General features: G+C 37.7%; 1 protein-coding gene across 3 annotated transcripts in view; it reads left to right on the forward strand.

Moving 5' to 3' along the window:
* LOC150077535 (uncharacterized) overlaps positions 1-19876 on the forward strand; it is a 441090-nt gene that overhangs the window by 406950 nt on the left and 14264 nt on the right. For all 3 annotated transcript variants that reach the window (XM_090386301.1, XM_090386302.1, XM_090386303.1), the window contains exon 19: positions 10072-10276. In XM_090386301.1, the coding sequence (XP_090242427.1) occupies positions 10072-10276 (205 nt within the window). The remainder of the gene's footprint in view (positions 1-10071; positions 10277-19876) is intronic.

Below are 19876 nucleotides of genomic sequence, written 5' to 3' on the forward strand. Positions count from 1 at the left end.
GGTGCATTATGGCCACAGAAGCTGATGCGCCAACAACTAACAAAAAAAAAATCACTCCATTTTTCCCTGGCCTGCAAAAAAAACTTGTGGCTAGGCCTACACGACAACTGAAGAATAACAGTAAATTGGGGTGCCCAGAGAGTGCAGACAGCATGAGTCGAATAAATGAAACGAAAGCCAGAAGAATGAATGAGAGTGTAAGTGTGTGAGAAAAAGAATACAAATAAATGTTACAGTTAAGTACACACTAACCCTAGTTTTAATATTTTATATTCTTATATATTTTGACTATTGTGCATTAGTATTTAAAATTACATTACACACCACTGCATCCCCCCCCTGGTGTGTGAGAAAAAGATGAATGAAGGGGGGGCAAAAAAAAAATAAATATATATAACTTAACAGGAAAAAATATATAAAATATAAGAAAAAAGTATAAAAATAGAATGCAGATTATGAAAGAAGTAAATATGTGTCTCTCCCACCTCACAGTGGGGGGATATTGCTCCCTCCACTGCCAGTTAACATATCCTACCCCAGAGGCAGGATGGACAGTTTGACCAACTTACTGGATTGAACACTTACATGGACCTGAGAATGAGAAAGATCACCAACAGAGATATACTGCAGTTCTACTGCCAACGAGCCATTTCACGATCTGAACCGGATACTCAAACCTGGTCCCCCTTTTAAACCCCATCCCCAGGCAAGGAGGGTCTCTGTCTCCTCCCCTTCCTGCCTCCACCATACTTCACCTGTTGGGGCTCGTTCTCACTGACCTCTTTGGGGATGCCTACTCTATCGTCCCCATCTTCTACCTGTTTCTCCCAGCCTTCAGTCTCCCCTAATATGCCCCTAACAGTGCTGCCAAATTCTAATCAACATCTAAATCCAACTGCTTTCTTGTAAACCTCTTTTGGCATTTCTAAATTCTAGTGTTCATTTTTTTTTTTTTTTTAGGCCCTTGCCATTGAAATCCTTAGAAATCAGGTGGCGGGGCCTACCAGAGTACTTAAATAATCTACTGGATGCCTGACCTGCCTCCTCATGGAAAAGTGTGGGTAACGGTGGATCCCAATAGGGGCCCAATGGCTAAATGTTCAGAAGAGAAACAACAGAACATAACACTACACAACGAACCACTCCCCAAACACTTTTTAAATCTCTGGCTTCCACAGAGTTCTCTGTCAGACCTACAAAGAATACAGTGTGGAGATGGGGGGAACCCCTGGTGATACCTTCAGCTTGCACCTTCACGATGGTGGGACTGTTAGTAATCCTGGGTATAACCTCCATGCACAAGCACACTGTGGGTGACCACCCAGGTGTGAACCAATGTAAGCAGGGGTCAAGGTGTGGCACCCACACCACATGGAGGAATACCACCCCTCTGTGGTACCAGGCAATACTAGGTGGTAGATGACTCTCACCAACCAGTGCAATAGTTGGACTGGAGGAAGTCAAAGAGCTCCAAGTGATAAGTGGAGTTGGGAGAACGGTAGAGACAACAGATGAATCTGACACAATGAGGTAGAGAGATTTTAAGCCAGAGAAGATCAAAGAGAGGAGATTCCCAATTGCCAAGTCTCTGACAGGGAATATCAGAATGGACATATGCACAAGTACCACATTTGAGGCGAAAGGAATCATACAGCGAATAATTTGGGCATCTGAGATGAGCAGTAGTTGAATCAACCGATAACTGAGATTCTGTCAGAAAAAGTACATGGGGTTTGGCAGACTGCAAGTGGAAATGGACATCGTTGAGATTAGAATTGAGACCACGTATATTTGTGAAATGAATTAGGAAGTGCTTGGGAGGTTTAGATCTTTTCACAGATAAGCTTGCTCTATTAGTTTGACAATTCATGGTGTATTCAATAGTAAGGAAAGGTGGGTGGGTGGGACATGCTGTATGAAGTAATGAAATTTTTGGATATGGCTTACACACGGTAAGAATATACCCAGATCCTTGACATAACGTGGCCTCGACAATGCTCCCCGCATACACACTACTTGGTCTCCCTCCGGTCACTATCTGGCAGAGTAGAGGTAGAACACCATTTTAGAGCTGTATCCTCGAAATGTAAGGAATATTGGATCTCGCCACGATGTTCATCATAACCTCAAAAGTCATCAATCATACTGCATGATGGAAGAGATAGGGAAGGGTTGACCGGAACTTAGCTCTAGAGACCAAACATGGGTTCCACCACTTCAAGCCTCCAATAAGCAAAGTGGTGGTATTACAGCGGTTGATGAGAGTCATCTACCACCTAGTACTGCCTGGTGACATAGAGGGGCGGCATTCCTCCATGTGGTGTGGTGTGGGTGCCACACCTCGACCCCTGTTTACGTTGGTTCATACCTGGGTGGTCACCCACCATGTACTTGTGCATGGAGGTTATACCCAGGATTACTAACAGTCCCACCATTGTGAAGGTGCAAGCAGAGGATTTGGCTGTCACAGACCGTCCGGACTTTGCCGAAATTGGGTCCACTTGACTTGAGTGTCACCCGAATATCAGTTCCATCAGCGTTTTAGACTCCCAGGTAGCAAGTACAACTTGTCTGGCATATCTGAGAGAATGTCTGTGACAACCTCAAGGACCAAATTGATCGGTTAATTCAACTACTGCACAACTCAGTTGGCCAAATTATTTCCTGTATGATTCCTTTTGCTTCGAAGGTGGTACTTGTGCATATGTCCATTCTGACATTCCCTGTCAGAGACTTAGTAATTTGGAATCTCCTCTTTTCGATCTTCTCTGGCTTAAAATCTCTCTACCTCATTGTGTCAAATTCATCTGTTGTCTCTACCATTCTCCCAACTCCACTAATCACTTGGAGCTCTTTGACTTCCTCTCTTTGCAACTTGACTTTCTCCAGTCCAACTTTCCTGACAGTGAGGTAATTTTCCTTGGTGATTTTATGTTCACAACTCCAGCTGGCATCTGTTTTCTAGTCACACTGACCCACTGGTCGAGATGCTGAGTCTTTTTCAATTACTAATGACCTTGCACAGATTGTTCATTTACCTACAAGAATACCGGACAATCCTAGCATACAGCCAACATCTTGGCTGTATGGTTGGCATTGATCGTTTTCTCCTAATTGATCTTTTTCTCACAAAAAACCCTTCTAAGTACACTGTCGAAGTGTGTGTTCCTTTAGGCACCTCAGATCACAACTTGGTGATTGTCTCTTCTCCAATGGAGCCTTTATCTCATTCCTATTCCCAACCTCATATTGTTTGGCATTACATGAATACAAAATGGGATGACCTGCAAGATTTCTTTTCCTTTGTCGGATTACTGTTTCAAAACTTCTGATGTCAATGTTTGCTCAGATTGTGTCAGTGAAATTATCCTTGCAGGAATGGAATCCTTTATCCCACACTCCACTTTAAAATCTCATCCTTTATCTAAACCTTGGTTTTCCAATAAATGTGCTAAGGCTGTTCAAGAGAAGAACAATGCATATTCCTAATTGGCTTGTTTCCAATTCTTCAGTTTCATTTTTTGCCTACACCAAAGCTCGTAAATATTGTAAAGCAGTTATTAATCAGTCCAAACTAGATTTTGAACAGGCCAAGAGTAGAAAACTTGCTTCTTGCCCTAATTTGGCAAGAGACCAGAATGCTTGGCATTCTGGTCTCTTGCCAAAGCTATTGGCTGCAACTTTTGCCCACCTCTGTCAAAACCAGATGGTTCTGTTGTCACTTCGGCTAAGGATAAAGCCGACCTGCTAGCATCCGATTTTTCTTCCAACTCATGTATTAATGATCTTAGTATAACACTTCCCACCATTCCTAGCATGTGCCATTGAATTCCTCCTGTGGTCTTCTGTCAAAAGGATGTCAGAAGGATTTTGACGAATCTTGATGCTAAGAAAGGTCCAGGTCCGGATGGTATTTCTCCACTTGTTCTCAAAACCTCTGCTCCTGAACTTACTCCTGTTCTTTGCTGCCTTTTTTCACTTTCTTATTCCAAAGGTGTTTTCCCTTCTGCTTGGAAATTTGCTCATATCCAGCCAATTCCTAAAAAGGGTGACAAATCCGTCCCATCCAATTATTGTCCCATTGCAATTATTTCTATTCTTTCTAAAGTAATGGAGAAATCAATTAACTGGCAACTCTTAAACTACGCAGTCTGATCAACGATCACCAGTATGGATTCCATCAGCGTCGATCCACTGGTGATATTCTGGCTTATGTTACCCATTTATGGACTAATTCAATGGAAAAGTTTGGTGAAACTCAAGCAGTTGCTCTTGACATCTCAAAAGCTTTCGATTGAGTTTGGCATAAAGGTCTTCTAAACAAACTTCCGTCTTATGGTTTGCCAACTGTTTTTTGTAATTGGTTATCCAGTGTTTTCTCTGATCGCTCACTGAGGGTGATGAGAGATGGCTCTCTGTCTTCTAAATTCTCCAATAATGCTGGTGTCCCCCAAGACGGGACCTTGGGGGACACCAGCATTATTTTTTCCCCCCAGTCTTTTCCTTATATATTAATGACCTTCTTCTACTGACTGGAAATCCTATCCATAGTTTTGCCGATGATAGCACATTGCATTCCACTTTCCATTTTGAGAAAACTTTCCCTGCTAAATTAGCTTCAACTTATCGAATATCTGCTACCAATTCCTTAAATGCCGATCTCCACTTAATTCTCCAGTGGGGCAAAGTAACTTTGTTGATTTCTATCCTTCGAAAACTCAGTCTTGCCTTATATCTCGCAAAAAGGATTCTGCTGCTCCTATGCTTATTTTTGGTGACACTCCGATTTCTAGGCAAAATGATATATCTCTTTTGGGGATTACCCTGACTTCTAATCTCTCTTGGCACAAGCACATTACAAATATTGCTTCCTCTCCACCTAAAAAACTTGGTTTTCTCTTTTGCTCTCGGCATTACTTTTCTTCCAAACAACTGTTCACTCTGTACAAATTTCAAATCCACCCTACAATGGAATCTTGCTCTCACATCTGGGGTGGTGCCCCCAAAACCTCTCTCAATCTTCTAGATTCCATTCAGAAGAGGGCAGTTAGGTTAATTAATGACTCCTCCCTAACAGAGTCTCTCCACTTGCTGTCTCACAGATGTACTGTTTCTGCTGCATGCCTTTTCTACAGATACTTCCATGGGCACTGTTCTTCTGAATTGGCTTCTATAATTCCTGCTCTCTCTCTCTCTCTCTCTCTCTCTCTCTCTCTCTCTCTCTCTCTTTCAAAACAGTCCGAACACATGCCACCACCAGCCAACATCCATTTACTGTCCAACTTCAAACTCACAGAACCAACTTTTCATCATCTTCTTCTTTTATTCATTCATGTGCCATTTTCAGGATATTTCATGAAAATTACAGTCTACAGAAGTTCAAGTCTCATGTCAACAAATATCTTCTTTTTTCTTCTCAGTGCCCATCTTAATCACAGTACTAAGTACAATAGGTTCTAATACCTCTCGTGTTTGGGGTTTTCATAAAAAAAAAAAAAAACACACACTTTACACTTTAGTACTGCTTCAAACGTCACGTGCCATTTGTAAGAAATAAGAAATGGTTTTTAGTCACTGTAGAAATCCTCATACTTTTTCCTTTTCAATGTTTATAATAAACTATTAGTTCAGAGGAGAGTTCACGAGTAAAAACATAAGCACACTTACATACAAGCATGAAGTGAAGTGACCTAGCTAAGTATTATGGTAGTAATACTCAGCTTGGTCACTGGATATATTTGGCATTGGTATATTTTTATGCCATATGATGTTTCTGTTCTGCTTTAAATTCAACAGATTACAGACCTTGAAAAGTAAGTTTTTGCTTCACCAATCTAAAACAGAGGTACTGGACAGAAAATTTGAACCAGATATAAAAATAAATAAAACTTCGAAGAAATAGAAATCACTGAAGGGCAATGCAAAGAATATCAGAGATTTTACGGGGTGTGGAGTATATTTCCAAATAAAGAAACCCTGATATCATAATAACTTATGCTATCATCATGATGATATAATTTTATATCATAAAGTCTAATGATTATATATAAATAATAAACAGAGAAGGTAATGATATTTAATATAATTATAAAAGCAAATTTCAAATGTGAGTCACAGGTATAGCAATGTTCTCATTCTTATTGTGTCACCACCATTCTTTGCTTTTATAGAAGCAATATGGTGTCTTTAGAAAAACCACAAGTTTAAATAGTTTGTAGGATTGAACAGCTACAAAGGATGGCCTATCATTTTGATGAACATCAATGCAGCAGTAATGTTCATCAATCAGGATTCACTTGAGCAAGCTACAACTGAATTCATTTGAGTGAATCTTCAATCTTATTCACTCATTAAGATTGGAATGCATTTAAAAATAACAATTTTGATTCAACAAAGTAAATTTTTCTGTTTATACTCCGGCATGACAACCAAGTCAGTAGAGTTCACAATAAATCGTCAATACAAATATTTATTGTATTTAGTAGTCACGGGCTTGAACCCCGGTCCATTCAAGGAACGCGTGCTATGCACTCTCGCTCCTGACCACTGGGCTCCGTCAGGCCTATAAGGTCAAGCTGTTCCTCATAAATTTTCCTCTGTTGTAACTTGGAATCTTTGGCATATGCTGTATGTAGTAATAGTAGTAGAGGCATGTAATGCAAGAAAGCAAACGTATGTAGCATCAGCTGAAAAAAAAAAAAAAACATTTCACACATTCATTCCCTCTAAAAGTTTGTCCAGTTCCTCTCTGAATTCATTTAAGCTATCAACTTCCACAACGACAGATGGAAGTTTGTTGCAGCAATCAACTACCCACTGGCTAAAGGCAAATTTCCACACATCTATCCTACAACTGTCTTTCCTCAGTTTGAATTTATGCCCCTTCAGGTTTGTAATCTGAGCAAGAGAAAAAATCCCACCAGAATTGAGCCTGCTCAACCCATTTAAGGCCTTATACACCTCAATCAGATCACCTCACAGGTGCCTAGTCTCCAGATGCTGCATTTAACAGAACTCTTGGTAAGAGGACCCCTTCATTCCCCTCACCAATCTTGTACCCCCCCTTCTCTGTACTCGCTCAAGCAATTCTACATCCTTCCTAAAATGAGGCCTCCAGACCTGTACTTAGTACTCAAGGCGTGGCCTGACCATTGCCTTATACAAAGCGATAATCGCCTCCTTTTCCCTACTAGCAAAATTCTTGTATATCATTGACAAAACCCCATAATCTGCTCTGGCAGCCTGTCTGCACTGCTCAGAAAACTTCATATCTGACTGCACAATTACTCCCATTTCTTTTTCATTTTCTACCACCTTAAGTGTAGTATCACAGAGTTGGTATGTTCCTCTGGGGTTAGTTTTTTTCCATATGCATTACTTTGCATTTGTCAATGTTAAACTTTGGTTGCCACTTTTCAGCCCATCTGCCCAACTTTCTAGATCCTGTTGCAGTAGCACACTGCCATTACTGCCGTTAACAACCCTGCCAACCTTAGTATCATCTGTAAACTTGGATATTAAGCCTGATATACCTTCATCAATATCACTGATAAATATACAAAACAACAGTGGGCCCAACACCAAACCCTGCTAGTTCAACTTGTCATAGAATTTCATTTGATTGAGGGAGTGTGAATTTCAACCACTTGTATTGTGAAGAGCAAAAGGTCTTTGATTTTCAAAGCGGCATGAATGGTTTCTTTATAATGTAATACAGGTTTTGTTTTTCCTATTTTTGAAAAACTTAACCTGACTTGAATTTTTTTGATACTTAGTGAAAATGGTTTTTCCACTATTTTGAAGTTCCAGGTCTAGTTCCACTAATTCTTAAAATGCATCACATAGTAAAGCTGGATAAAGTTTGTGACTGATTCTTTTCATCAGTCCCTCATACGTGTCTCTCCCTAATCTATAACACTTGCCCTCTTTAACTTCAGTAAAATGCTTGCTCTTGTAACTTTGTCACATTTTCGTTAAGATTGGAATCCGTTCCAAGAATTCTTCCTGTTTTCAAAATTGACATTTCAAGCTTTTCAGAAAAAATATTTAATTCTCTCACATTTTTTAGATATTGCTAATATATGACATAAAGTTTATCGATAAAAGAGTTGTAACTGAAATGATTGATTGGTTACTTGAAATCCATTTTTCACAGTCAGTGCTATATTAAACCTGGTGGAAATTTTTATTTATTTATTTATTTTTTTTTTTTTTTGAATATAGCCAAGACCCCATTTGGCTAATCTAGCATGACAGGTGTCCCATAACATGCTGAACAGAATTACCACTTTTTCAAATTCTGATCCAGAGATGATTGAGTGAGAGAAAGGAATAGTGAAAGCAATCCCAAAATTTTTTCACACAAAATACACATTTTTTAGAATATTTTCTAATTCACTAATTTTTTAAATCTTATTTATTGGGAAAAAAATATTTTACAATACAGTAGAATACGGAATTCCCTATTGCTGTCTGCTGGAGATGATCATTATGCAGCATACAATATGCTTATATTTCCTAATGTTATATGTTGGAGAATATTAAAAGTAAATTTTCTTACCATTTATCTGACAACTTGAAAAGTGTACTATGATCTGTTTGCAGGTGTGAAGTCAGGGGTAGGAGGGGTGCAGGAATACATATGGACTTTCCAACCAAAAAGAAATGTATAATTAATAATTAAATATAACGCTATGCTCTGCAAAGCAACAATATTTTTATGATGAATTCGAGGCCAAACCATATTTATTCAGTCTTTAACATACATAATTGTCAGTATAAATGAAGAGGTTATGATTATTCTGTTGTATTTTTTAAGGAATTTTGAGAACTGCATAAGCCCTTTCTGAAACATTTTCACTTCTAGCAGTTGTGTTAAACCATATACAAGATACTATCACTGAAGGTTATTTTGGCTCTATTCAGTAGCAATTTTTCACATTTTTAATAGAGAAACTGTGGAAAAAAAATCACCTTGAAAAGATTATGAGAGTTACTCTAGGATAGAATTGTTTTTGAATGTGAAATAGTGAAAAACACATGGATGTTAAAATGATCCCCACATGACTAACAGTAGGTTAAGGAAATTTTCAAACTCCATATATTGCACACATTCAAATAAAAATGTTTACTCAAATGTTTGAGAATAACATTAGTATTTTTAGAACTGTGAACTATACGTAGAACAGCATATTTAAAAAATTCTCATTTTGGGGATGTAATAGACCTCCTGGAAGTAGTAGGAAGTGTAGCAAGTGGGCAGCAAGCCCACTTACTAGGAAATTGGAAGAATCTCCACTTTTCTATAGAAAGGCTGTAAAGTCAGATCACCAATGTAGTAACCTGATTAGATATTCAAAAATTACAAATGGTTGAGTGTACTAGGAATATCAAGATGACAGATTTAGTTTAAGGAAGGATAATTTCAGACTTCTTTTAAGGTAATTTTCTGTTAGAAAAACATTAATTAGTTACTAAAACAAACTGTGCCCATTATTGTGCAACTGGATATCATATATAAATTTAAAGAAGAATTAGACAGTTGTGAATGACAAATACAACAGCCAATCCTGAAATTATTGTGAACCACTTTTTATATGTATTTTTAAATGCAGACTGAGCTCATTAACTTTTACAAATGTTTGACATAAGCCATCTTTTCTGGTTCCTCAGTTTGCCACAAGGATAGCTGAAATTAATTATGCTGTTACTATAAACAAATTAAGATAATAGACTAATTAGTTTACACTAATTTCCAGCTGTGAACAAACTGTTCAAGCACTTCATTAAATTAGACAGCTACTTGGTTGATATAGGTAAAATTACATAATGGGATTATGCACGAATGAATTTTTTTAAGTATTTTTTTATCTATTTATTTTTATGTGATGCTACATATTTAGATGTTTTACTTAAAGTTCTACTTGCATTATTTTTTCTATAATACAGTAATACTAATACTGAATACTAAAAAATAAAAGCAAACTTTATCTGATAAAAAATTCAATAGTGCCAAAGTTCAACTGATGGAAATAATATTCTAAGAGTTGAAAATGTTATTGCTATTTTTAGGTCACCCGGATGATGAGAATATAGCTAGTAAAAGTTTTCCAGAGAGTAATAACAATAGCCATAACAAGAAAAGAAAACTTAGTGTACAAAGTGCAGTTGTAGTTTCTCCTGGCATACAACTTAGAACAAAGATGCTATCATCTTCTGACCATCTTGGACAAAATGAGTCTTACACTCCATCTGAAAAACAGAATGAAAATAAAAGGTGTGAAAATCACTTAATTACTTTATTAATGTTTGTATGTTTCTTTTTTTCTCCCACAATAAAGGAAGAGGGAAGATGGGAGGAACACTTGAAAAATTGATAATTACATATTTAATATTTATAAATACCATAATATACTGTGTATAATCCTGTCTATGATCTGTGTTAACACTGGAATGTGGTCATAAAATTTGATTCCAAGCATCACTGGTAAGTCCTTGAAGAAGTCTGTAAATCAGCTACAGAAGGAAGGAGAAGAAGAAAGCATATAGAGGTAGATATTAACAGTAACTTACTTATCTTCAATTCCATTGGTAAAATCTGACAATACACAATCTCGTGATTCTCCACATTTGTTGAATGAACAAGTCTCCCCACCCACACAATTCACAGAAAAAATAAAATTGTGTGGTTGCCTTAGATTGAGTGACTGAAACCTTGGTAACTAATATTCATAGTTAACAAGTGATTATGCTAAATCCTGTGTGTGTGGTGTTTGGTTTTTAGGAGCATTAGCAACTAGGGCCATATTGCTCCGGGGATATGCGGTGTTCATTCCCTGACCTTTCCGCATCCTCCGTATTTGGTGGATCATGGGCTCGAACCCCAGTCTAATCAAGAAGCATGTGCTACGCACTGCCACTCCTGCCCACCTGGCTACAGAGGTGTGTGAGTGAGAAGGTGCTGTATCAAATTTGAGTGCATTAAATTTACCTCAAATGACAGAAAGAAATTTTTATATTAAGATTTTTTTTTTTGTTGTTGTTGTTTTGTTAACTTTATAATTTATTTTAGTGTGCACCTGGTACTTTGGTATTAGGTGCATGCTAAAATTTGGTATGGTCAATCTGCATCTTATGATGTTTTCCATTATTACTGATGTCATGACATGTACACCCAAATTTTGCCTCATGGTTCCAGTAGGTGTCTAAGGGAGTCTAGCTCCTGATTGAGACTGTTTGAAATATTCCAGACATTCTCAAATGGATTCAGACCTGGAGAATTACGTGCTAGTGTGGATGCTAAAATTCTTGCAAATGTTCCTCGAACCATTCAGGTATAATTTTTCCAGGGTGTGCAATTGGGTTGTCACCTTGAAAAAATCTGTCACAATCTGAGTAAATATGAAGCAGTGCAGGCTGAAATTGGTCTGATACAACAGAAAAATATTCATTACACGACCTTCTATAAGCGGACCCAATCTATACCAACAGAACATGCCCCATACCATTATACCACCTCTGGCCACTTAAGTGGTGGTGGACAGTTGGGATGCATGGCTTCATGAGGCTCACAGCATACTTTCGCCCTACCCTTGGTGTAAATCAAGACTCATCAGACCATATGATCTTTACCCACTGTTCCACAATCCAGTCTTCATGTTAGCAGTACCACTTCAGTCAAATCTTTCAATTTTTTGCAGAAAGAAGTAAGTTTCGTATAGGCACACAATTGCCAAATCCCAGATTCTTCCACTCTCCCTACATAGTTGGGTTGATAATGAGTCTTTTATTGCCTAAATTGGATTTTTCAGTCATTTGCTGCACACTGGACCTTCTATTCTGATGCACAATTCACTTTAAATTTCATTCTTTTAATACCAACTTTCTGCCACTTTTTTTTCCTTTTGAGCCTTTCATATTCCACTCATTGTTTTCTCAGTTGTGGCTCCTGTTCTGTTTAAACGTACTCCAACAATAACACCCTTCTGAAAATCAAAAAGATCATGTCTTCCCCATGACTGGATTAACTAAAAGCCACAGGAAAGTGTGCAATTGGAAAATGAGACTGATGTTATGAGACTAGCACTGGTACTGCCATCTACTTAGAAGTAAACATGAAATGAAAGAGTGAGTGTTCCTCAAACACCACAGTCAAGGTCAGCGGAAAATGTAGCCATTTCAGAACATAGTGCGAGCTGAACTGGACGTCTTTCTTGTGTCTGTGTTGTGAATAGACAATGGAACAAAGAGCAAACATCAAGTTTTGTGTTCAACTGAGCAAAAGTGCCACGGAAATGTTTCAAATGATAAAGCAAAAGTATAGAGAGAATTGTTTGTCTTGTTCAAGTGGCATAAATGTTTTGCTTACAGAAGAGAATCACTAGAAGGTGACGAACATCAGAGCCCAGCAAAAAAAAAGTTTCAATGCTAATTAAAAAGGTGCAGGAAATTTGAGAGTTAATTAAAAAGGTGCAGGAAATCATTATTAATGGCCAATGTGCAAATGATTTCAGAAGATCTGTGCATGGTTTGTTCCACATTCGTTAACAGATGGTCAATGACAGGCACGAGTTGAACACTGCAGAGAACTCACTGAGGCAAATGAAAGCAAACCCAACTTCTTGAATCTGATTGTTATGGATGATGAGATATGATGTTTTCAGTACAACTCTGCAACAAAGTGATAAAGTGCAGAGTATAAGTTGGCAGACTCTCTCAAGATCAAAAAAGTTTGTCAAGAAAGATCAAAAGTCAAAACCATGCTCATCACTTTCTACAATAGCAAGGGGATTGTGCACAAAGAGTTCATGTGCAATGGCCAAAGTGTTACTAATAGTAGTAGTAATAATAATAGAGGCATGTGATGCAAGAAAGCAAGTGTATGAGCTTATTTAGCATCAGCCAAAAAAAAAAAAAAACCAATTTCACACATACATTCCCACTAAAAGTTTGTCAAGTTCCTCCTTGAATTTATTGAAGCTATCAACTTCCACAATGACAGATGGAAGTTTGTTCCAGCAATTAACCACCAGCTGGCTAAAGGCAAATTTCCGCACATCTATTCTACAACTGTCTTTCTTCAATTGGAATTTATGCCCCCTCAGGTTCGTAATCTGAGCAAACGAAAGAATCCCATCAGAATTCAGCATGCTCAACCCATTCAGGGTATTATACACCCCAATCAGATTACCTCGCAGGTGCTTAGTCTCCAGCCACTGCAATTTGCAGAACTTAAACCTTTCTTGGTAAGAGGACCCATTTGTTCCCTTAATCAATCTTGTTGCCCTTCTCTGTACATGCTCTACATCCTTCCTAAAATGAGGCCTCCAGACCTGTATGCAGTACTCAAAGTGTGGCCTGACCATTGCCTTATACAAAGGGATAATCGCCTCCTTTTCCCTACTAGCAAAATTTCTGTATGTCATTTACAATACCCCATGACCTGCTCTGGCAGCCTGTCTGCATTGCTCAGAAAACTTCTTATCTGACTGCACAATTGCTCCCAGATCTTTTTCATTTTCTAACACCCTAAGTGTAGTACCACACAGTTGGTATGTTTCTCTGGGGTTATTTCTACCCATATGCAGTAATTTGCATTTGTCACTGTTAAACTTCAGTTGCCACTTCTCAGCCCATCTGCCCAAATTTTCTAGATCCTGTTGCAGTAGCACACTGTCATTAACAAGCCTGCCAACCTTTGTATCATCTGCAAACTTCGACATTAAGCCTGATATACCTTCATCAATATCATTGAAAAATATATAAAACAACAGTGGGCCCAACACCGAATCCTGGGAGACTCCACTAATAACATTAGTCCATGAAGTGCAGCATCCATTGATTACCACTCTCTATCTTCTCCCACTCAACTACCCTTTTTATCCATTGTAGCAACTTACCCTTAATACCATACTGCTCCAATTTGTACAGTATTCTTCCATGCATAGCAGTGTCAAAAGCTTTCCTGAAAACCAAGTATAGGATATCAAAATTATTTTTTGCATTCAGTTCCTTTGTAACCACAAAGGAACTGAATAGTATCCAATCAAATTTGTCAGACAACACTTTCCCTTAACAAACCCATGCTGTGTCTAAATTATTACTGCAGTCTTGTCTAGATGATCCTGCAATGCATCTTTAACCAGTAACTCCATCATTTTCCCTGGAACAGAAGTAAAATTAACTGGTCTATAATTACTAATGCCTACTATCTGGACATTTTGAAATGTTTGTTGCAGGGAATCCATCGTGTGCAGGCTCCATATGGAGAAGATGGCAGTTGGTTCCTCTTGCACGACAACACACCAAGCCACGAGGCTCTCACTGTTCAGGAGTTTTTTGGCTAGCAAAAAAGAATGTGTACTGTTTAACAAGTCGATAGTGAAGCTTGTTTGAGACATGGTGTAATATCCACACAATGATTAGTGAAATATGGCATAAAAAAATTTTGAAAAGTTTTGGGAATTGATGAGAATGGAAGTTGATCAGAACTATATTTCAGTTGTTAAAGGAACTTCAGGAATCAGAAGTATATTAACTTGAGCTAATTAATAATTAAGGAAGCTAAAAAACTTTATAAATATATGAATTTACCTTCAATACTGCAGTGCTGTGCTCAACTTGAAAGTTAAAAGAGAACAATGTGAAGTCGGATTGCAGGAAGTTTTATTTTAGCCAGCGAGTTATAAATTACTGGAATAAGTTGCCTTCGTTGGTGGTAGAGGCCTACAGTTTGGGGAAATTCAAAGGTCATCTGGATAGTACTTTCGGGTAAGGGAAGTGCATAGGATGATAGGTTTAATTCCCTTTTTTTTATTAATTATTATTATTTATTTATTTTATTTTTATTTTTTTTGTTTTTATCATTGTTTTGTTCGTTTTTTTTTTTTTTTGGCTGGTGCAGCATAAGCCATAGGCTTTCTTGCACCATGTGGCCATTACTAATGCTAATACTAAATAATAAAATTAAATGATATTAAAAGAAAAGTAGAGCCATAGAAGCATAACAAAGCTTTCAGGCACATAACTCACTTTGGGAATAAGAGAAGCTCCGTGCGGGCAAAGTTTTTACTGCTCCAGCTAATAGAGAAGTTTTCTTAAATTTTTTTGCCCTTTTATTGACTTAAATTGACATATTAATTTATTTTCTAGAAGTAGCTTTATATTCCTAGTTACGATACTTAGTGGCACCTCCGTAGCCAGGTGGGCAGGAGCAGCAGTGCGTAGCACATGCTTCTTGATTAGACCAGGGTTCGAGCCCGTGATCCACCAAATACGGAGGATGCGGAAAGGTCAGGGAATGAACACCGCATATCCCCGGAGCAATATGGCCTTAGTTGCTAATTCTCTTAAAAACCAAATAACAACAACAGCAACGATACTTAATTTAATTTGAACTTAGAAATTTTGTAGGTTATTGGTAAGAGTATCCACGTTTTGGACAAGATTTTCAAGCACCAGCGAATGCTAAGTTTTTAATTATATTTAGCCTATTTATTGAATTAATTGTTATATTAAATTATTTTCTATAAGTAGCTTATAGACCTAGTCAAGCTCCTTGGTTATTTTGAATTTAGATAGCGATTTTGAAAGTTAATTAATACTTAGTGTCTATAGATTTACCATTCATAACTTGCCACCACTGTTAAATGATACAACATATATCCCGAACTAGATAGCATAAGGTTTAATGTAAAGCTGGATAGCGAAACACGTAGCACTGTTTTAGAAATCTGATAGCTTAGTATAGCATAGTATTATCAATTAATCAGTAAAATTTATTAACCTTATTAAATTTCATTGTCAATTAAATTGTACTTTTTAACTAAATACATATAACAACCTAGATTTTACAAACATAACATTATAAATCAATACATATAACTTGATACGAGATACGAAAGTCATATAATGTAACTCGGAGATAATACTTGATACTGAAGTATATATAGTGTTATAATTGCATTGGGATATAAGTTTAGGGTTATATTTTTGTATTGAAATTGAAATTTTATTTGAAATTGAATCGAAATCATGACTCAGATCAGAGCAGCAAAGCAAAAGGCTCAAGCTCACGGGAGTGCTGTGGCTCAGGGGAGAACTGAAGGGGGCAGTTGTCCTCTGAATCACAGCCTTTTGAAATATACTGCTTGTTTGATGTTTGTGGAGCAATCAGGAAAGGGACATGATATTACCAAGGGGAATATATTTGTGTGTGCATGCGGTGTAAAGAAATCAGGTGCCAACTCAGCGTTGTTATGGGCGTATATGAGAGCTTGAAGGACAGGGTGGATGCCCTCGAAGGATTTAAATTGAAGGGCCCATCAAGCTCTCAGCTGCCCACATCAACTCCAGAGCTTGCACTTTGCGCAACACAGTGGCAACCCCAAGGTGGAATGCGCTGGTCCCACAGGAACTAGTTGTTGTTGTTGTCGGTGGCTCTATTGTCAGGGAAATGGGGAACATATTGTGCAAAAAGGATAGGTGGAACAGGACCAGGGTGTGTCTGCCAGGGGCAAAGGTTGATGACATTGTAGAGCAGATATCTTATAAGGGCAAAAATGGTGATATTGTTGTACACGTTGATGATATTAAGAGTAGGAGACCGGCAAAATTACTTAACAAATACAGGTCAATGTTGAAAAAAAGCTGTGAGTTAGGGTTGAATTTGAAAGTGTCTGCAATTCTGCCAAGACACGATAGGAGGAAGTATATGATGACAGCCTTGTCGATTATTTCAGCCCTGGAGAGATTGTGCAAGGCTCAGGGGGTAGAATTTTTCTCAGCCTGGTCTGTGCTTGTTAACAGGAGAGACTACTTCTACAGGGATGGGATAAACTTAAATAGAAAGTGTGCAAGAATATTTGCTGATGCTATCTAGATGGGTCGGAAAACTGCCTAGCTTGGGGGAATATACGGAATAATAGATTAACAATAGACACTGGCAGAGGTTGAAAGTGATTCTTGCACTGCTTCTATTGGAATGAGCAGCAGTCTGGAAAACAAGGTGCAAGGAATTTCAGAGACTGCTGGGAATCATTGCAGAACAAGTAAATACATAGGCTGTGTTAGGCTAGCTAAGAATAGGAACAGGTGCATGTATACTTGCGTGTACACCAATGCTTGGAGTTTGGTAAATAAATTTGATGAATTTGAGGTGTTGGTCAGAACATCAAAGGCAGATATTGTTGGGATATCAGAGACCTGGTGTCACACAGATATAAGGAATGCAGAAATGGAATTTGTGGAGTACAGTGTGTACAGGAAGGATAGACAGGATAGGAATGGAGGAGGGATTATGCTATTAGTTAATTATATAATATCGGTGTTTTGATACACCATAGACACTCTTAAAAAAACTACAAAGTAGTTGTTGTGGGCATCTGTTGTGGGCTGTGGGCTATTAGTTAAGAAACACTTAAAATCCAAGGAAGTACAGCCAGTTGACATGGCCGGACACTGCAGTGTCAAGTCAGCTTGATGTGATACAAGCACTGGGAAAGCAAAATTGAGAGTAGGAATGTGTTATTGGCTCAATGACTTGAGTATAATGAACTACAGAGAAATAGAGTGGGCCAGTAAATCAGAGTGTTTTATAATGGGGGATTTTAATTTTCCAGATATTGACTGGAATTTGTGGGTTGGTTATTCACACACTAACAAGGCTTTTGTGGATTTATTGGATGATTGTTTTCTACAGCAACATGTTCAGGAGGCAAGTATAGGGAGTAATACTCTTGATCTGATTATCAGTAGTGATTCTTCATATATTAAGAATCTGTAGATAAAGGAACCACTGGGTGGCAGTGATCACAGTGAGCTGAAGTGGGATTTACTCAAAGAGGTAACTACCATCACGGGTAAAGGGAAGAGTTTTTGCTTTCATAAAGGTGACTGTGGTAGTTTGAGACCGTATTTAAATTCTATAGGGTGGGACCAACTGATTATGCAACCAACAGCAAATTCAAAATGGGAAACATTCAAAGAATTAATCTTGGAAACTAGGCTTTTCAAACCAACTAAGAAATATTATTAAAGGTTTAGGCCTAAATGGATGTCAGATGAACTAATGAGACATGTGGCAGAGAATAAAAATGTATGGGATACATATTTCAAAATATAAGAGGAATAAAGCCCAATCCTTCCTACTTAAGTACTATTTGTAAAATATAAAGATCTACTCATACCTTTTAATAGGAAAATTCTTCAGCCTGACGCTCACATCAAATTGGTCCAATTAATACATTATATAAAAGAACTAAATTTATAACATGATATTATGCTTTAAAATTGTTAATATATAAGGGTTACTTAAAAACTAATCCTGTATTCAATTTCCATTTTCTACTCACTGCCAAAAGGAAGAGCAAAGCGTAGCTGACATACATCAACTCACCCAAAACTAAACCAACCGGCAATAACTGACTGGAAACTGAAGACAATTGTCAAATTTACTAAAATATTTTTGACTAAACTTCTTTATAAGGGACTAGGTTATTTCGGTATGATCCGTGCTCACAAGAAGTTAAGTGACACACTTAACAATCTGCATTTTCTTTTTTTATAAGATTCAATCAAAATTTAGCATTCTGCACGAGATTATTTTTGTTAACCAATGTAAATAGTGCTATTTACACATGTGCGTTTTCGGACTTAAATAGCACTATTTACATAGGTTAACAAAAATAATCTCATCATGGAATGCTAAATTTTGATTTAATATTATTATAAAAGAGAGTGGAGATTGTTAAGTGTGCCGCTTTACTTCTTGTGAGATCATACTGAAATAACCTAGTCCCTTATAAAGAAGCTTAGTCAAAAATATTTTAGTAAATTTGACAATTATCTTCAGTTTCCAGTCCGTTATTGCTGGTTGGTTTAGTTTTGGGTGGGTTGATGTATGTCAGCTACGCTTTGCTCTTCCTTTTGGCAGTGAGTAGATAATGGAAAATGAATACAGGATTAGTTTTTAAGAAATCTGTATATATTAACAATTTTAAAGAATAATATCGTGTTATAAATTTAGTCCTTTCATATAATGTATTAATTGGATCAATTTGATGCGTGTCGGGCTGAAGAATTTTCCTATGAAAAGATATGAGTAGATCTTTATATTTTACAAATGGGAAGAAAAACAGCAAAGAATTCTTTACTTATGTAAACTCTAGAAGGAAGGGGATAAATCATGGTACACTTGATGTCAGTGGTTCAACCTGTTGATGATCCTGCTCAGGTAGCTAAATGAGTATTTTGCATCTACATTCACAAATGAGCAGTTATTCAGAGGTGAATTAAACTCTAGCAGTGAGCTAGATGATTTTGTAATAACTGAGAGCAAAGTGGAGAAGAAATTGTTGAAGATAAACCTAAGAAAGGTTCCTGGGGTGGATGGGATCTATCCAGTTATATTAAAGGAGGCAGCAAAGGAAGTAAGCAAACCCTTAGCCATAATTATTGAGAGCTTAGTTGGACTCAAGAGAGGCACCTTTAGACTGGAGATGTGCAGATGTGACCCCAGTTCACAAAGGAGGATCAAAGGGTGACACAAATAATTACAGTCCTGTTAGTTTAACTTCTGTTCCAGGGAAATTAATGGAAGCACTGGTTAAAGAAGCATTGCAGGACCATCTAGACAAGACTTCAGTTATAGCTTGGACACAGCATGAGATTGTTAAGGGGAAGTCTTGTCTGACCAATTTGGTTGGATACTATAAAAAGTAAAGTAAAGTGCAGCCATTATCAACCCACTGCAGGATGGAAGCCTCCTCAAACAATTCATGCTGAGGGAAATGGACCATAATCTGCCACGCTGGTCCAGTGCGGGTTGGCAGATCGACCGTATTCAGCAGTCAGGGGCTTGAACCCCGGTCTACTCAAG

This window comes from Mastigoproctus giganteus, chromosome 12 (assembly GCF_048544385.1).
Source record: "Mastigoproctus giganteus isolate SK-2022 chromosome 12, ASM4854438v1, whole genome shotgun sequence".
Taxonomy (NCBI): Eukaryota; Metazoa; Arthropoda; class Arachnida; order Uropygi; family Thelyphonidae; genus Mastigoproctus; species Mastigoproctus giganteus.